Source organism: Canis lupus, unplaced genomic scaffold (genome assembly GCF_011100685.1).
Source record: "Canis lupus familiaris isolate Mischka breed German Shepherd unplaced genomic scaffold, alternate assembly UU_Cfam_GSD_1.0 chrUn_S1776H1973, whole genome shotgun sequence".
Lineage (NCBI taxonomy): Eukaryota > Metazoa > Chordata > Mammalia > Carnivora > Canidae > Canis > Canis lupus.
The window spans coordinates 4,790-23,455 of record NW_023330630.1 but is presented as its reverse complement, the minus strand read 5'-3'; the positions used below and the strand labels follow the sequence as shown (position 1 = coordinate 23,455).

At 41.1% G+C, this 18,666-nt stretch overlaps 1 protein-coding gene across 2 annotated transcripts in view; it reads left to right on the top strand.

Moving 5' to 3' along the window:
* Positions 1-18,112, top strand: part of LOC489851 (cytochrome P450 3A12-like) — a 29,810-nt gene extending 11,698 nt beyond the window's left edge. Inside the window, exons 1-10 of one of the 2 annotated variants that reach the window (XM_038589239.1) lie at positions 2,850-2,868; positions 3,226-3,339; positions 3,600-3,688; positions 5,251-5,399; positions 6,388-6,515; positions 7,614-7,680; positions 11,059-11,219; positions 12,808-13,034; positions 16,344-16,506; positions 17,621-18,112. In XM_038589239.1, the coding sequence (XP_038445167.1) occupies positions 3,247-3,339; positions 3,600-3,688; positions 5,251-5,399; positions 6,388-6,515; positions 7,614-7,680; positions 11,059-11,219; positions 12,808-13,034; positions 16,344-16,506; positions 17,621-17,716 (1,173 nt within the window). In that variant the 5' untranslated portion in view covers positions 2,850-2,868; positions 3,226-3,246 and the 3' untranslated portion in view covers positions 17,717-18,112. Of the gene's footprint in view, positions 1-2,849; positions 2,869-3,225; positions 3,340-3,599; positions 3,689-5,250; positions 5,400-6,387; positions 6,516-7,613; positions 7,681-11,058; positions 11,220-12,807; positions 13,035-16,343; positions 16,507-17,620 lie in introns of those variants that run through there. The other variant, XM_038589238.1, reaches the window with a different exon arrangement.
* The last annotated feature ends 554 nt before the right edge of the window (positions 18,113-18,666 follow it).

The window sequence follows — 18,666 nt, the reverse complement described above, 5'->3', positions numbered from 1 at the left end:
TTTCCCTGACTGACTTATTTCACGTAGCATAATACTCTCTTGCTCCATCCACGTTGCTGCAATTGGCAAGATTTCATTTATTTGATGGCAGAGTGATATTCCATTGTGTGTGTGTGTGTGTGTGTGTATATACCACATCTTTATCCACTCAAAAGTTGATGGACATTTGAGCTCTCTCCATAGTTTGCCTATTGTTGATAATGCTGCTATAAATATGGAGCATGTATGCCTTTGAATCTCTATTTTTGCATGCATTGGGTAAATACCTAGTAGTGCAACTGCTGGATTGTAGCATAGTTCTATTTTCAACTTTTTGAGGAAATTCATACTCTTTTCCAGAGTGGCTGCACAAATGTGCATTCCCACCAACAATGCAAGAGGGTTTCCCTTTCTCCACATCCTAAACCAACATCTGTTGTTCCCAGAGTTGTTAATTATAGCCATTCTGGCAGGTGTAAGCTGGTATCTCACTGTGGATTTGATTTGTGTTTCTCTGATGATGAGTGATGTTGAGCATTTTTTCATGTGTCTGTGAGCCTTCTGGATGTCTTCTTCCAAATAGAGTCTTTTCATGCCTTCTTCCCATTTCTTAACCAGATTATTTGTTTTTTGGGTGTTGAGTTTCATAAATTCTTTATAGGTTTTGGATCCCAATCCTTTATCAGATATATAATTTGCAAATGTCTTCTCCCATTCTAAAGGTTGGCTTTTAGTTTTGTTGATTGTTTCCTTCACTATGCAGGAGCTTTTCATCTTGATGAAGTCCCAATAGTATGTTTCTGTTTTTGTTTCCCTTGCTTCCAGTAACGTGCCTAGTAAAAGTTGCTAAGGCTGAGGTGAAAGAGGTTTCTGCCTTTTATGTGCTGAGCCCCTTGTTTCTTGCTCCTGTCAAGATTTTTTCTTTGTCTCTAATTTTTTTGTCTTCAATTTTTGACAATTTTATTATCATGTGTCTTGGTGTAATCTTTTTTTGAATTCAATCAGATTGAGGACTACATATCCCAAGATTTCTAGTTTGGGAAGTTTTCAGCCATTGTTTCTTTAGGTAAGCATTCTGTCCACTTCTCTCTTCCTCTACCAGGATTCCATAATGTACATATTCTTTTATTTGATGGTATCTTATAAATCCTGTAGGATTTTTCTCTCTAGGTTTTTTTTTCCATTTTCCTTTACCCCACTCTGACTGGATAATCTGAAATAATCCAGGAGGGGATCGTTGGTTCAGGTACTTGAGAGCCACAACATCAGCAATTGCATGATCCTTGACAGGAAGCACAGTGGAGGGTTCTTGTGGATGCAGTGGCTATTGGGGTCCTCAGTAGCATCATCAGATCCAGTGCTTGAGGACTAGGGCAAGTAGAATGGTGGCCAGAGTGGGTGCTACACACACACTCATCTGTGGGGGCTGAAATAAGGCACATGCTCCCAAGGGGCTGGGCTCAGTGATGGGCACATGGGTACTTTGAATGTCTGGGCTGTCTGTGTACACTCACGGGGCTGCAGGAATAGTCACTACTGCATGCATGGCAGTGGGGGCTTTTGACTGGAGTTCAGGCTGGCAGCTTGTAGATGTGAAGTTTCAGGGATTAGCTGTGGTCTCATGTGGCAGTGCAGTCCAGTGACGGGAGTCAAGCCTGGCCTCAGGGACCTGAAAGTTGCTGGGGCCTGGGCTGGTGTGGTATGTATACCCAGTCACAGGGGCCATGGCTGGTTGTGGGTGCAGATTCTGAGGCTCAGGGTGTAGGTGGTGGCACTGGCTGAGGCAACTCATGAGAGGGCAGATGGGGCAGAGCAGGACTCAGGCAGCTGGAGTCAGCAAATATGAAAGCCTGTGGGTCTATCAGCAGCAAAATCTTAGAGGGTGCACTGTGCTGTGTCAGCTGTTGATTCAGCAGCTGCTAAGGCTGCTAGGGTCCTCTGCAGAGCAGGACACAAGGAACCATGGCTACTCTTGCCACTTTGCTGATACTGATAGTCCTGCCTTTCTTTGTTCCTTGCTCTGTCTAGGTGTGTCAGCTATGCCAGTATCTGGAGGTTTGAAACCAAACAGGTCATTTGTGCAGTGCCCTGAAGGGCTGGGGCTAATGACCTTTAGTCCTTTTCCCAGCAAGAGGAATTCTCTGAGGCTGGCGGGTGTCCTCTAGGTGCTGAGTAGTGCTGGCCTGACTCCTGGTATGATGCAGACAAAATGAAGCTCTTCTCCTTACTTTTCTAATGCACTTATTCTCAGGAGCTTTGCTCCACTGTGTTGTTGAAGCTTCTTAAATGGAACCTTAAGCTCTTAGGTCTATTTTGTTTGTGGATAGCTGTCTACCTGTTGTTCTTTGTGGGTTAACAGAGGCTGATGTGTCCTGTCTCATGATCTTGGTGATATCACACGAATCCTTCCTCACTGAGTTGATGTGTGCTATAAGGTTTTCTGATGATCTGTATTAGGTTGAAGTAGTTCCTCTGTTTCTAGTTCTTTTGTGTATTTTTATCATGAAATGGTTTTGGAGATATCCACATTAATACAAAATATATTTTTGGAAAATGGTAGTTAGATTCAAGGTTGTTGGCTTGATAGGCCAGTCCCAATATGAGAAACAGAATTATCTGTTTCTGTTTTCCTTAGTTCCCTTTGGGGTAACACAGGGGAAAAGATTTCCATGTAACTGTATCATTTATTGAGAATAGCAAACAGATTCCTATCTTTTTAGGGTACACTGCTATTTTTGAAAAAAAAAACACCATATTAACACATCTGTTTTTTGAGTTTCTCATGCTGCGGATATATGTGAAGGCAGAACTGCTCTGAAGCAACATACAGTTTGCCAGGCCATCTGGCTATCCTCCAATGCAATTCTACTCTGCACACCTTAGGAGAATGTAGGTATTATTACTATGTTGGTATTATTATGTAGGTATTATGTAGGAATGTATTAGGTATGAATCCAGTTTATTCTCCTGGAATAGTTTCCCTGCCAAATTTTCCATGCCACATTTACATTGAAAAGGAAATTGGAATATAAAGCTGGAAACAGCTACTACCCTTAGTGCTGCCTCCTTCAGCTTCACAGGAAGCTAAGTATTTGGGATAACTATCTATTGAGTATGTAGCATAGGGACTGCTACTAAGGAGACACTACATATTTGGTGAGTAATAGATGCTCTTTAACAAATTTTGCAAACTGTGAAGACCTACAAAACTTATGTATGGCAAAATGTGTTTTGCTTTGACTCTAGTCCTTTGGTCCAGTGGGATTTATGAAAAGTGCCATCACTGTGTCTGAGGATGAAGAATGGAAGAGAATACGAACATTGCTGTCTCCAACTTTCACCAGCGGAAAGCTCAAGGAGGTAAGAAAAGAAGAGATCTTTTCCTTAGGAAGTAATGAATGCACCTGGGGATAATTAGAAACTAAGATGTAGTCCACTTGCAAGTGGTACTCTGCTGTATTTGGGCTTCCTAAACATGGTCTTTTATCCTCATGTCCTAGAGGAGACATGATAAAACTTGTTATTAAATGTCCTTTCTTGCTCCATGTTTGTGAAAGCCATGTCATTCTAGGACTTCATTCTCGGATTTAACTTCAGGTGGTGTTGTATTTTGTGTGTAGATGTTTCCCATCATTGGCCAGTATGGAGATATGTTGGTGAGGAACCTGAGGAAGGAGGCAGAGAAAGGCAAAGCCATCAGCTTGAAAGAGTAAGTAGGAGTGGGGCTGCTGGAATTCCAACTCTGTCACGACACTTTCCAACTGCTGCCACAGAGCCCAATTCCCACTGTTGAATTACCCCAGCAAAGAAGCTGAAGTAGACGTGTAGTGTTACAACCCAATGGGCCAGCCAAGGAGAGGTAGCTCGCCTAAAAAGGCAGAGCAGCCAGGAGGGAGAGGGTCTTCTTTTGTGTACATGAGGCAGGATTAATTCATCTGCTTGATTGTCACCTTGGATATTGGGGAAGACAAAAATATGTTCTTGGAAAAAAAGGAAACACGATTTTTCCAAATCTTTGAGTGTAGAGGGTAATGAATGGTAGTGGTGGGGACCACTTGGTACATATCGCTGGGCACTGGATGGGGCAAGAAAGTTTTCATGTGGAACTTGGGACAACTTAAATCCCTTCCTGATTTTGTTGAGGATATAAGCAAAATACTAAATATTAACTTTTATGACCACTTGTCCATCTTTCAAACACAAAAGGGAGAAGGCCTTGCACATGGGATGGGTAGGGTGAAAAAGTAGCCTAAATTGAGATATTAGCCTAAATTGAGATATATTTTATTTTTACAAAACGTTTCACTTATTTATTTGAGAGAAAGAGAGAGAGAGAGAGAGCAAGCCCATGCAGGGGGGCAGGAGCAGAGGAAGTAGCAGACTGCCACCCTGAGCAGGAAGCCCAAAGTGGGGCTTGATCCCAGGACCAAGAGATCATGACTGGGAAGAAGGTGGAAGGTAGCCAGTCAACTGACTGAGCCACCTGGGTGCCACGGGATATATTTTAATATTGCAGGATGAACGGATGCATATTAGGACTGTCCTGGCAAAACTAGTAGCATATGATCACTTAGCTATGGCATCCCCTAAGTCAGTTTTGGTGTGATTTAATATATATTTTTTAACTAGGAACATTCTCAGTTCTTACTTTTTCCAGAAATGGGTGAGTCCTCAGGGCAATCTCAGATCAAGGAGATGAGACAAAGTGGGTCTTTCAGGAGACTTAGCAGAGGTGGAGAAAAAAAGGATGGTATTCCTGGCATCTCAGAACAGGGTGTTGGTGTTCTGTAATGTGCTAAAGAGGACTCAGCTCCGAGAGCACAGAGACTGTGGTGAGAGAAGATCCAGATCAGTTTCACCTTTCCTGACTCCCTGAGGAAGCGTTAGTTATTCCACCATTTGTCCTGCTCAGACACAGTGATTATCCACCTTCTACTGCCCTTACTCAAAACACACTTGTGTAATTTGCCTAATTTGGGGTCTCTATCCCTCCAAGATTAAGCTCCTTGAGCTCAGAGGTCTCTCTAACTTGCCCTGGTATCCCCATCACCCATAGCACAAGGCCAGCTGTGTCACTGGCACCTCACGAGCACCTCATCAGTGAGTGTGATGGCATACAGACTCTTTAGATGATCCATCAGGTGGTTCTCAAAGTGTGGTTCTTGTCTTGCCTGGACATTGGAATCTACAGGCACTTCTTGCTGCAAGCATTGGATAAGGATAGTAAAGAGGTGCTGATTTTAAGTATTCGTGTCTTTGTTTCTCACCCAGCATCTTTGGAGCCTACAGCATGGATGTGATCACCAGCACATCGTTTGGAGTGAACATTGATTCCCTCAACAACCCACAAGATCCGTTTGTGGAAAATGCCAAGAAGCTCTTAAAATTTGATTTCCCTGATCCATTTTTACTCTCCATAAGTATGTACACTAATGTATTTTCTTTTTTTCCTCTCTTCCTTTTTTGTTCCCTTCCTTCCTTTCTCCCTTGTTGCTTACCTCCCACTTTTCTACAACAATGTTATAGTTTATATCAGTATAAACTTTTTATAGTTTTTTATTACTATCATTTCACATACATTGAGGCCCCCTTTACAATGTATAATTCATTTTATGGTCCCAGTGTTCATCAACAAAATTGTTAATGTTGATAATGTATAATGTAAATATTTTCTCTCATTTCTGTGCTTTTGGTGTCAGATCTTAAATTCGCAGAGAAATATGAGATCATGAAGATTTATCCCTTGGTTTTCTCCTAAGGATTATTATACAGTTTTAACTTTTATATTTGGGCCTTTGATCCATTTTAAATTTATTTTATTTTTATTTGTTGTAGGAAGTAAGAATTAAACTTCTTTTTCTTCCTTTTTTTTTGTTTTGGGTTTTTTTTGTTGTTGTTGTTGGCTTGTTTGCATGGGACTGTTCTCTTGTTGAGCACATTCATGGAAAATACTATTTTTTTTACTTGAATGGTCTTAGAAACCTTGTAGAGATCAGTTGCCCACCTTGAAGGGGGCAATTGAGAGGATGAGCACTGGGTGTTATTCTATATGTTGGCAAATTGAACAACAATAAAAAATTAATTTATATAAAAAAAAGATCAGTTGCCCATGAACGGAGGGTATAATTTTGGACACTTAATTCAATTCGAGGGGTTTCTGGGTGGCTCAGTTGGTTAAGCATCTGCCTTTGGTTTCAGGTCATGATCCTGGAGTCCTGGGATGGAGCCCCAATATGGGCTCCTTGCTCAGCCATTGGCTTGAAATTCAAGTACAGATCTAGAGGGACTGACTCCAGGTTTCAAAGAATCCTGGTGTCTTTTAATCCTCTGATTGGTAGACCAAGTTATAATTGCTCCAGGTAAAATTTGCATTTTCACTGTGCTTTCCATTGTTCTTTTTCGTTACAGTATTGTTTCCATTCCTTACTCCACTATATGAAATGTTAAATATCTGGCTATTTCCAAAGAAAATTACTGATTTTTTCACAAAGTCTGTAAAAAGGATGAAGGAAAGTCGCCTCAAAGATAAACAAAAGGTAATCTGGTGGTAGTTACATGTGAGTGTTCACTTTTGATGTTTTATTGAAGTGTGTACATCCTAAGTGTGGTCATTTAAGTAAGTGTGGTCATTTAAGTATGTTTTTAGGTAGGTAGAGAACTGGAGGGTTTAGAGCAGGAGACCTCTAACATTTTAAGGAGAATGAAGAAGATGGAGATCAGGGAAGGAGGAAAGAGAATGAGTCAGAGAGTCAACGTTTAAAATTTAATACTAAGCATGGTACCTACTATGCCAGGCAATAAAATTTGATGAGAGAAAAAAACGACCTCTTCTCTTCAAAAAATTGTCAAAGGGTACAACTTCCTGTGTAAAAATAATTTTCTGATATTAAAATTTCCCCAGATGTTAGAGTGGCAAAGAATTCCTTCAATTCCAAGCTTCTTATCTCACACCTTCTCCAGGGGAAGGTCCAACCAGGCACCTGGTAGAGTAGAGTGTGTGTTAAATTTGAGCCTGCCATAGTTTGGAGTGGTCAGGAGTCTCTCTGGGCACTGAGGCTGCAAGCTGGCCAAGCCAGATTTGCCTTCCTGAGGCCAAATGACCAGCGCTAGAATGTGTGTAGGAGGGAGAGGCAGGGCTGGGTACCCCGGAATGTCACTGAAGATGAGTTCCAGAGGGTGGGTCATTAGAAGATGATGACACAGAAGCTGTCCCTGGACTCTGCAGAAGTCAAGCCATTGGTCTATGTGGCCATTTGTTAAGAAATGAGTCTGGGGGGCGGGGGGAAGGACTGAAGTCAGGAACTTTCTCCTGACTTAGCAAGCATGACAAGAGAGAGAGCATGCTACTCCTTGGCCAGGGAGCTGTGTTGAAAATCCAGAGAAGCTCAGGATCAAGGGAGCAAGAACCAAGAAACAGTGGGACATAATAGCTGGATTCCTGTCAGGGAAGCATCCTGCTCTCCAAGTTTTTGGAGCTGGATGTTTTTGTTCACTAATGACTTGGGTAACACAAGCCAGACTTCTGGACTTAAAGGGGCCATATTCTCAGGAAAGAAATTAAATCCTGCATCCCTAATTTATTTCTGACTTCACAAGTGATGTTCTGTTGTTGAAAGTTCTCTTTCTGCTTGCAGCACCGAGTCGATTTTCTGCAACTGATGATTAACTCCCAGAATTCTAAAGAAATGAATACCCACAAAGGCAAGTAAGGACAGCTTAGAGGGCCAGTGATGGGAAGTCTCTGATGCAGGGGGTGGTTCTGAGGTGTGGAGGACGATTTTTAGCAGATGTAATTATACAAATCAAAGAGAGACACGTGTTCAGATACAAATGGTAATGGAAGCACGTTCCAGAAGCACACAGCCATAAGTTGGTTCAAAGCTTGAAGGGCAACCATGGACAAGGCAGTCAGTGGTTCATGGATCGCCTATTTCATAGCCTCTGGGGAGCTTGTTTCCCGTGTCAGTTCTCTGAGCCTATACCTGGAAGTTCACATCAAAGCTTCACCATATCAGAAGGCATATGGCCCCGGTATTGGTGACCTGGAACACTTGGTTAAAGTTGTGTTCATTGGCTTAATATACTGTAAAGTTTTATTTTTCATTTTGTAATTAAGAAGTGACTGGTGAAAGATGCCTTTGTGACAGTGTAAATGCTGGCCACTTTCACCTACTACTTTCACCTACTACTTCTATCATCCACGGATGCTGTTTGACTGAGACCATTATTACTAAGATGGTTCCAAAATGTTGGCTTTCTAATTCCATCATTTCTTCTATGTTGATGAGTGATCGTCCACTGTTAGGGAGCTTTTCATTCTCTCTCTATAACATTTAATTTATTTATGTCAGTATGATTTCTTATATTACTAAGTTAGTCTCCTAGCTCCTTCTTTATTTAGATCCTCAGTTGTCTCCAATTTGTCCTCTGGAAGCCATTTCAAGTGGGTTCCTATGTTATTTTTTGTGTCATTTTTTTCTTTCTTTTTCTGTTTTTATGTTTTCAACAGACTTTATGTTTTGTACAATATTAGGTTCACTGCAATGGTTAGTGACCCAGAGATTTCCCATATTCCCCCCCATGCCCACCTACACACAGCATCCCCCACTATCAAAATACCTCACCATTTGGTGTATTTGTTACAATGTCCCTCAATGACACATCACTACCACTCCAAATCCATATTTACATTACAGTTCACTCTTGGTGTTATACATTCCATGGATGTTGACAAAGGTATAATGATGTTTATCCACCATTACAGTACATAGAGTATTCTGTACCTTTTCCCATATTATTTTCTGAGCATTTGCTTGCATTCTAGTGTGAGACATTCCAGGTTTCTCTGCTGTTTCCCCTGATGAGGCCTGGAATCAGCCATTTCTTCAGATGCTGTATTTCCTTTTAGTGAGCAATGATATTTAGAAACCAAAATCTGGGATCAAGGAGAGATCACTACTATAAAGCTTCTTTGCTTGTATTTCCTCTCCGTGGGCCGAGTTAAGAAATTCAAATACATTTACACAAGACTGATGAACATAAACATTTGTATGTCTACTCATCCAGTGATGTAATTATGGTCTCTGTGTCTGAAAGAAAAAAAAAGAGCCTTGATTTATAGTTTGTTCCTATGACAGAAACAGTCCCATCATGGTTAAGTTCAGGCTATCTATGGTTTCACAACCATCTCCCAAAATTCTTGAATATTTAGCAATTTATTCTAGGGACTACAGATGGGCTTACTCCATCAAACAACTAAATTATATGTATACCTATATATACATTTATTTCTTTCTAGCTAGCTAGCTAGCTCTTCTATTTTCTAGGTTGAAGAAAATATTCTCTATATGTCCAGTTCAATACAGAACCACTACACACATATGGTTAATTGAACACTTGACATGTGGCTAGTGTCATTGAAGAACTAAATCTTATATTGTTTTAAATTTAAGTAACATTTAAATATAAATAGGCACATCTGGAGAGTGACTACCATACTGGACAGCAGAGTTGTGAAATTTGATTATCATGGGCTTCATGGCAATTGGGGGAAAGAATTTGATAGTTGAATTTATCCACACCAAATTCACAGAAAGTATGACTAGAAAATCAGAATTCTGTAGACCTTTCTTACACTCACTTTGTATTATTTTTAGTTTTGAATTTTATGTCTGTGGCAAGTACCATGTTAATTTCAGTGCCCTCAGTATTATCTAATCCAGTTCTGGTCAAATAGATTAGAGCATGACTGTGCTTAGTTTCTACTACAAGAAAATCAAAAAGGAGGCCAATTTATATTCAGGGTGCATCCATTTGCTGAGGAAGGTGACATTCAGGCCGTGATTAAATAAACATTGCTAATTCCACTCACTGGATTCTGTTTGTGTAAAGTTCATGCTGGCCAATGTCCTTTTATTGATCATTATTTCTTTTGCTGTTTCAATGCAGTTGATTAGACTAACGTCATTTACCACTCTTCTAGCATTTTGTCTCTGTCACGGTTTTATATGTATCTGAGATCATCCATATAAAGAATATACCCCAGGTCTTCACTTAACCGAAACCTGTCAAAGGTATAATCCATGCTTCTCGAGCTAGGTTGTGCACACACGTCACCACATCTCCTCAAAACTCAGATTTTGATTTCATAGTTCTAGGGTGAGGTTTGACATTCTGCATTTCTAATAAGATCCCAGGTGCTGCAGATGCTGCTGGTCCATGGACTACACTTTGAGTAGCAAGACTTTATCTGTAGCCCAACATTGTCCAGTTAAGTTCCCACAAATATGTTTACATAAAAGATAATTCAATTTTCCTGACAGTTAAGCCTTAGCATTAGAAACTCTTACAACAAATTTAAGGTGTATTTTAGCCGAATGAATTTATATTTTTCCTGGGGGAGGGTGCTAGCCCATGTTACTTAGGGCAGAAGTATTTTTATGATTCTCCTAAGGACTTACTGATAACTCTGTGTGTGTTAGACAGAAATACCGTCCCTTGCCCTGGCAGTTACGGAAGGAGGAGCCTGCTTCCTTCCTCAACAACCTTTTCTCGCCTCGGAGGCGGAGTCAGAAAACGCGCAGGACTTTTAAACTGCACTTGCCGGGCAGCCCGGTGGCGCAGCGGTTTGGCCCCGCCTGCAGCCCAGGGCGTGATCCTGGAGTCCGTGGATCGAGTCCCACGTCGGGCTCCCTGCATGGAGCCTGCTTCTCCCTCTACCTGTGTCTCTGCCTCTCTGTGTGTGTCCCAATGAATAAATAAATAAAATCTTAAAAAAAAAAAAAAGAAATACCGTCCCTTGAGATTACCCACCTGTGTTGGTGGGGTGTGTGTGTGGCATAGGCAGTAACAGGTGTTCAAGAAGAGTAGAGACCATAGGAATAATCATATCCAGACAACTCGTGCCTCTTTTGGGCTCTGTAAGATAGACATCAGAGTAAAACGGCTCCCAGTTTGATTCTGAATTGCCTTTACATTTCTCACCAGGGATTTGGGAGTTTCAAATGGATTTGTCATCATTGAAGCTGCCATGTTTTACAATCACCTGCTGTAGCTAAAATGTCTTTTCTCTCCTTTTAGCTCTGTCTGATCTGGAGCTTGTGGCTCAATCTATTATCTTTATTTTTGGTGGCTATGAGACCACTAGTACTTCTCTCTGCCTCCTTATGTATGAATTGGCCACTCACCCTGATGTCCAGCAGAAACTGCAGAAGGAGATTGATGCGACTTTCCCCAATAAGGTGAGCAGGTCATACCTGAAGAGGGAGTCAGAATAGGCTTGGTTATGCCTCAGTAATAGATTAGCCCTCAAATCTAGTGGGTTTTCATAGCAGTGGTATACTTCTAATCCACCCTTGCTTGTCCAACATGGGTATAGTAGAGGTTGGAAATAAGTCTCTGCTCCACACAGTTGGTATACAAGGTAGAGAGGGTCTGTCTTAACCTGCATTATCTGGAACTTGAGGGCTTCATGTTGAATGGGTAACGAGTAAGTGGAGTGTTGCTCACTTGCTTTCAAATGTTTGGCTCTGAATTGATATATATCTCCTCAGTTCACAGCTCATTTGCAAAGTGAGTGTCCCTTAATTTTACAATGCTGGGAAATACGGGGGTGGGTTGGGGTGGGGGCCTATGTGCATATTGGGTGAGCAGAAAGTGTCTCTGTCACACATCCTATAGGTATCAATTCTATTATCTCCAAGTAAGAAATCAGGAAACTGAGCTACCGAGAGACACATCACATTCTTTAACTAATACATAACTAGTGGTGAAAAAGCCAAGCGAGGCACAAGGTGCTGAGATCCTTATTGAACTCTTAACCTGTATAATGTTGACCCTTAAATATAATACCAAGTGATAGGAACATATTGCCCACATTGTTTTCTGACCTCTGACTAACTTGAGTTCCCTACTCATGAAGAGAACTGGGTTATAGGGCTGGAGCAACTTATTTGGCAAACAGCGAAACCCCAAAGCAATAATGAGGAAACCCTTCCAGCAGTAGAGGGTGGGGATGAGAATAGAATTCCAATCCCCTTAACAGTGTTCCCAAGAACTGAAATTGTGTTCTCACAACTGGAGCATCCAACCCAGCCTTCTTTGCCCTATTTGGGTTGAAGAGAACCAATGGCACCCCAAAATATTTATATTTTTATATAATATAGTATTTCTCTCTAACTCTTGTTACATAATTGAAGAACCAAGAAGCACTATATTTCAACTAAAAGAGTTTGTGTAGATAGAGGATATTTTCTGTTACACATTCTCCTTCCATGGTACAGATGTAAGGCCCCTCTTTTGAAAGGAAAGTGAGGGATCCCTGGGTGGCGCAGTGGTTTGGCGCCTGCCTTTGGCCCAGGGCGCGATCCTGGAGACCCGGGATCGAATCCCACGTCGGGCTCCCGGTGCATGGAGCCTGCTTCTCCCTCTGCCTCTGTCTCTGCCTCTCTCTCTCTCTCTCTCTGTATGACTATCATAAAAAAAAAATGAAAGGAAAGTGACTTCAGCATATTTCAATAGTAGTAAGCATCATAGTATATTAGTCACTTTGTTCATATAAGGAAGAAACACCACTACCTAGTATTGGAAAAAGTTTCAGACCCTGTGTAGGTGATTGTTCCAGTGGTCTCCCCTAATTGTTACTATTGCACACATATCAGTGGGCCATTGAGCAGGTTAAAGGACATGGTAGAAAGTCAAATGCCCATGAATGCCCTTTACCAAAACAAGTGATTCTTCATGGTCCCTTTCTAACAGGTCAGTAGTTGTCAGTAGGAATTGGAATTTATCCCAAATCTCAATTCATCTAAATCTGTTTCTTCCTTCCAGGCAGCACCCACTTATGAGGCCCTTGTACAGATGGAGTATCTGGACATGGTGTTGAATGAAAGTCTCAGATTATACCCAATTGCTGGTAGACTAGAGAGGGTCTGTAAGAAAAATGTGGAAATCAGTGGTGTGTTCATTCCCAAAGGGACATTGGTGGTGGTGCCAACATTTACTCTTCACCGAGACTTGGATCTCTGGCCAGAGCCTAAGGAGTTCCAACCTGAAAGGTATAGGGAACCCTGAAAAGGGGAACCCACCTTCATATTAGAGGATATTCTGATATTTTCTTAGTATAGATGACAATTGTATGGTTGTACAATGATTTATTTGTACATCTTTTAATTTTCAGAAGTAATTTTTGTATTACAAAAAGATCATTGTCAAAATTTTATAAGCTGTAGAGAATATTAAAGTCATTGTCAATCACAATACATCAAGATTATGAGTAATGATACATATGTCCTTGTGGACACTTTACTATGCATATATTGATTACTAAAAATTAGGATGGCATTATATTTTTTGAGTGGCTTACTTAAGATAACATTAAAGTATAACCACTTACTATAATTGTGTTTGTGATTATATGCATATGCCATAATTAATTTAACCACTATATTATTGAAGGAAATGGTATTTTTTCTTTAAGTTTTTTAGTCTTCTTTACTCTCTGAACTTACCCGCCATGTCTCCACATTCCTTGTCTGTAAACTTGGCCGCCATTCTGCTAGCCTAAGTGGGAAAGCAGGGGCTGTGGATCTGAGAGTTCTCATCTCTGGTAGGGGAAGCAGCCTCATGAGGACAGAGAGGCACACAGGTCCCGTGCTGTCTGTGGCTGCAATCCTGTGCAGCTTTGTTTGTTTGTTTGTTTTTGAGAGAAAATCTTTTGTATTTATCAGAGAGCACATGGATGGATACAGTATATAAGATTTTTCTTTCTTTTTTTAATAATAAATTTATTTTTTATTGGCGTTCAATTTGCCAACATACAGAATAACACCCAGTGCTCACTCCGTCAAGTGCCCCCCTCAGTGCCCGTCACCCATTCACCCCCACCCCCGCCCTCCTCCCCTTCCATCACCCCTAGTTCATTTCCCAGAGTTAGGAGTCTTTATGTTCTGTCTCCCTTTCTGATATTTCCTACCCATTTCTTCTCCCTTCCCTTCTTTTCCTTTTCACTATTATTTATATTCATTCCCCAAATGAATGAGAACATATAATGTTTGTCCTTCTCTGATTGACTCATTTCACACAGCATAATACCCTCCAGTTCCATCCACGTCAAAGCAAATGGTGGGTATTTGTCGTTTCTAATGGCTGAGTAATATTCCATTGTATACATAAACCATAACTTCTTTATCCATTCATCTTTCGATGGACACCGAGGCTCCTTCCACAGTTTAGCTATTGTGGCCATTGCTGCTAGAAACATCGGGGTGCAGGTGTCCCGGCGTTTCATTGCATCTGCATCTTTGGGGTAAATCCCCAACAGTGCAATTGCTGGGTCGTAGGGCAGGTCTATTTTTAACTGTTTGAGGAACCTCCACACAGTTGTCCAGAGTGGCTGCACCATTTCACATTCCCACCAACAGTGTAAGAGGGTTCCCTTTTCTCCGCATCCTCTCCAACATTTGTGGTTTCCTGCCTTGTTAATTTTCCCCATTCTGACTGGTGTGAGGTGGTATCTCATTGTGGTTTTGATTTGTATTTCCCTGATGGCCAGTGATGCGGAGCATTTTCTCTTGCTATGTCTCAGACATATGTCTATGTCTTCCTCTGTGAGATTTCTCTTCATGTCTTTTGCCCATTCATGATTGGATTGTTTGTTTCTTTGCTGTCGAGTTTACGAAGTTCTTTATAGATCTTGGAAACTAGCTCTTTATCTGATACGTCATTTGCAAAAATCTTCTCCCATTCTGTAGGTTGTCTTTTAGTTTTGTTGACTGTATCCTTTGCTGTGCAAAAGCTTCTTATCTTGATGAAGTCCCAATAGTTCATTTTTGCTCCGTTTTTTTAATAAATTAATTTTTTATTAGTGTTCAATTTACCAACATACAGAATAACATCCAGTGCTCATCCCGTCAAGTGTCCCCCTCAGTGCTCCGTTTGTTTGTAATGGTTCATCCAAAGCAAAGTCATCTAAAAAATCTGCTCTCTAGCTGTCTGAGGAGCCTTCTTGAAGAGGTCTTGAGCTTCCTCTTCTGGGAATTCAGAGCAGAGTCTGTCTTTGGGCACAACTTAAATTCTGCAAAAGTTGGTACTTTCCTGTTTATTATATTGGTGAGGAAATTTTGGAGTGAACTTTTTAGGGATCTAGACTTTTAGCTCCTGACTCTAAGCTCCCTGATGGCAGAGCCCTTGTCCTGCTGCATGGTGTCCTTAGTGCTACCAACACATCTGCATGTAATACTTCCAAAAAGAAGTCAGAATTGACCAATTGAGCTGTTTCTTGGATCAGAAGCCCTGGTCACTCAGCAGTCCCCATTCCTGCCACTTCTCAAACAGAAACCAGAAGACCACTCCTGGTGCTTCTCTCTGATTCATTCAGTCATGAGAGGAAGTGCTTACTTATATGTGTTAGGGACTGTGCCAGGCAGTGGAAGATTCACGTATTAAAAATGGCTGTTATGGAGAATTTTTGACACATACAAAGGGATATCCTGGAAACACACATCTAAGAAATACTTTTAATGCATCATATGTGCCCATCACCTGCCCAACAACCACTAACCATGTCAGCTGCCCCATCCACAAACCTTTGCAATTCCTTGTCTGATTCCCATATTACATTAAGGCTCATCATCTATAAACACACTCCAGTATGTTCCTCATAATATATGGAGTTTAAAAAAAATACCTACTGAGAATGCATTATTACCTTCGCCAAACCCACATTTTTCCTTAATATAAATATTGAGGAATGAGTTTTTAATAAAATATAAGTCTAACCTTCAAGGAATTTATAGCCTCATGGAACAGATAGGCAAGATTTCAATTATTACACTCGTTATACATAACCGTGAGTATGAGCATAGTAGAGTAGCAACATTTGCCCATGCATATCATCTAACATGCTATTATTTGGAAGAGGGGTACTGCTGGGGAAGAGGGAGAAGTGAAGGGAAAAATAACAATACAAATCATGGGTGGCATTTTTCCTGCTTCTTTTGTCCATGGATATGTGACTAACATAAGTCAGTGGGGGCAGGATCCTAACTTTCCTTCAATCAGTCATATTTTCTGCTCACCTTTCAGAGTGTGAACAACTCACCACCCTGAATGTAATCCCAGTGTTCAAGACAAATCTTGTTTTCAACAGCATTCATCTCATCTCCTAAACAGTACCGAATGCTCCCATAAGGAAGGGGTATCCAATTATCTATAGCTAAAATTGTCGCTACAGAATAAACACGGCAGGATTTCAGTAACCAGTCCATCAAAGTTTCCTATATACTCCTGGTTGGAAACTCCTAACATGTACCTCTTGTGGTTTTTATGTTTCACTAACTTGTTTCCAACTTGTATTGTGGAACCAGGTTCAGTAAGAAGAACAAGGACAGCATAAATCCTTATACATACCTGCCCTTTGGAACTGGACCCCGAAACTGCCTTGGAATGAGATTCGCAATCATGAACATGAAACTTGCCCTCATCAAAGTCCTGCAGAACTTCTCCTTCAAACCTTGTAAAGAAACACAGGTCAGAAAGAGAACTTTCTGCATAAATAGTATTTTTTTTTTTTTAACTAAGAGATATCAAATGGATGTGTGGGGGGGCTCATTTATCCTTAATAATTTGTCCTATTGCTTGGAGAATCATTTGTGACCTTTTAAGTGTCCTTCAGCTCCTGAGTGCATGTCTGTGTCTTATAACCCCCCAACCATAAGGATCATCTATCCAGTGCAGTTCACATGACATTATGCTGCACAGACCTTTAACTTCAGCAATGTTTTAAATTTCTTCAAGTCCACTGAAAGGAAGGGAACAAGTTGTGTACAGTCATGACATGCATTGATCACCGTGACATGATGTTTGAAAGGTGCTCTTCCCCACCACAACTTACAGATGCTATCAAGACCGTGGTTCTCAACCTATGGTTTTATATTGGAATCAGTGGGTTCATTAAAAATCTGGTGTCCAGGTCATCTCAGAAATTCTAACATAATTCACACAGTGTCTAGCTTTAAAAGTACCCTCATTGATTCTCAAGTGCAAGCAAGGTTGACATTCACTGGTTTGAAGCATTTCTGCCAGATGTGACAGACTACCATGGTCCAGGCCATCCTGGCCACTTGGCCCCACCTTCTTCGAGCCCCACTCCAGTCTATCTGTTCTCCCTTTCTACTCCAAACTGCTACTATGAATGGGTATTTCCATTGGGAGAGGTGACAGGATTATTAGCAGGGAGGATGGCCATAGAATAAAATACATAATACCCGCTCAGGATGACCTTTAAACTTCAACATACATAATTGAACTCTATATCACTTCAAAATTGTATGCCATAATAGCTAAGAATCTGTTTTAAATTTTGAACACTCATCCTTTTTACATAAAATCTAAATCAATAAAAAACACAAAAGAACTCTATGTACTCAAAAGATACTCTGTTGAATGAGTGATGAATAAATGTTCCATGCTCCAGTCTTGATAGCTTACAGAGTAAGATAAAGAATAAGAGATATAGGATGCTAAACCGAGAGTACTTACATATTTGTAACACATTAGTGTCCTTCATGTATCTTGCTTACTTTGCATCTGTCATTGGCAGGGCTTCATTCCTGGCTCTCATTTGCTGGTTTAACTGTTGCAGATTCCCCTGAAATTAAGTTCTCAAGGGTTAATTCGACCAGAAGAACCCATTGTTCTCAACGTTGAGCCAAGAGATGGGAGTGTGCGTGTAGCCTGAATTTACCTAAGGACTTCCCTTTTGTTCCTGGAGAAGCTATATCCCAGAATACCACAGACCTCAATTTCCTATGTGAGTAAAACCCAGAAATGAAGATGGGCTTCGTTTACTGCCCATGACGGATGACTAGAGATTCTGTACACGCCTTCAGCTTTGTCTGGTGTCTGTTTGGAGCATTATATATTGTGGAGAGTAAAGGATGTGACTAATAAGTGCCAGACATGTAGATGCAGTCTATCTGGTTCACACAGACTTACCCCCAGTTTGTGCCATCTACTCCCCTGAGCACTGATCAAGAATAGAAGGGAAGGGAGAAGAAATGGGTAGGAAATATCAGAAAGGGAGACAGAACATAAAGACTCCTGACTCTGGGAAATGAACTAGGGGTGGTGGAAGGGGAGGAGGGCGGGGGGGTGGCGGTGAATGGGTGATGGGCACTGAGGGGAGCACTTGACGGGATGAGCACTGGGTGTTATTCTGTATGTTGGCAAATTGAACACCAATAAAAAATAAATTTATTATTAAAAAAAAGAATAAAATTGAACTCCAATAAAAAAATTTAGGGATCCCTGGGTGGCGCAGCGGTTTAGCGCCTGCCTTTGGCCCAGGGCGCGAACCTGGAGACCCGGGATCGAATCCCACGTCGGGCTCCCGGTGCATGGAGCCTCCTTCTCCCTCTGCCTGTGTCTCTGCCTCTCTCTCTCTGTGTGTGTGTGACTATCATAAATAAATAAAAATTATTAAAAAAATTTTTTAAAAGGAGGAGGGGCAAGATGGCGGAAGAGTAGGGTCCCCAAATCACCTGTCCCCACCAAATTACCTAGATAACCTTCAAATCATCCTGAAAATCTACTAATTCGGCCTGAGATTTAAAGAGAGAACAGCTGAAACGCTACAGTGAGAAGAGTTCGTGCTTCTATCAAGGAAGGAAGACGGGGGAAAAAGAAATA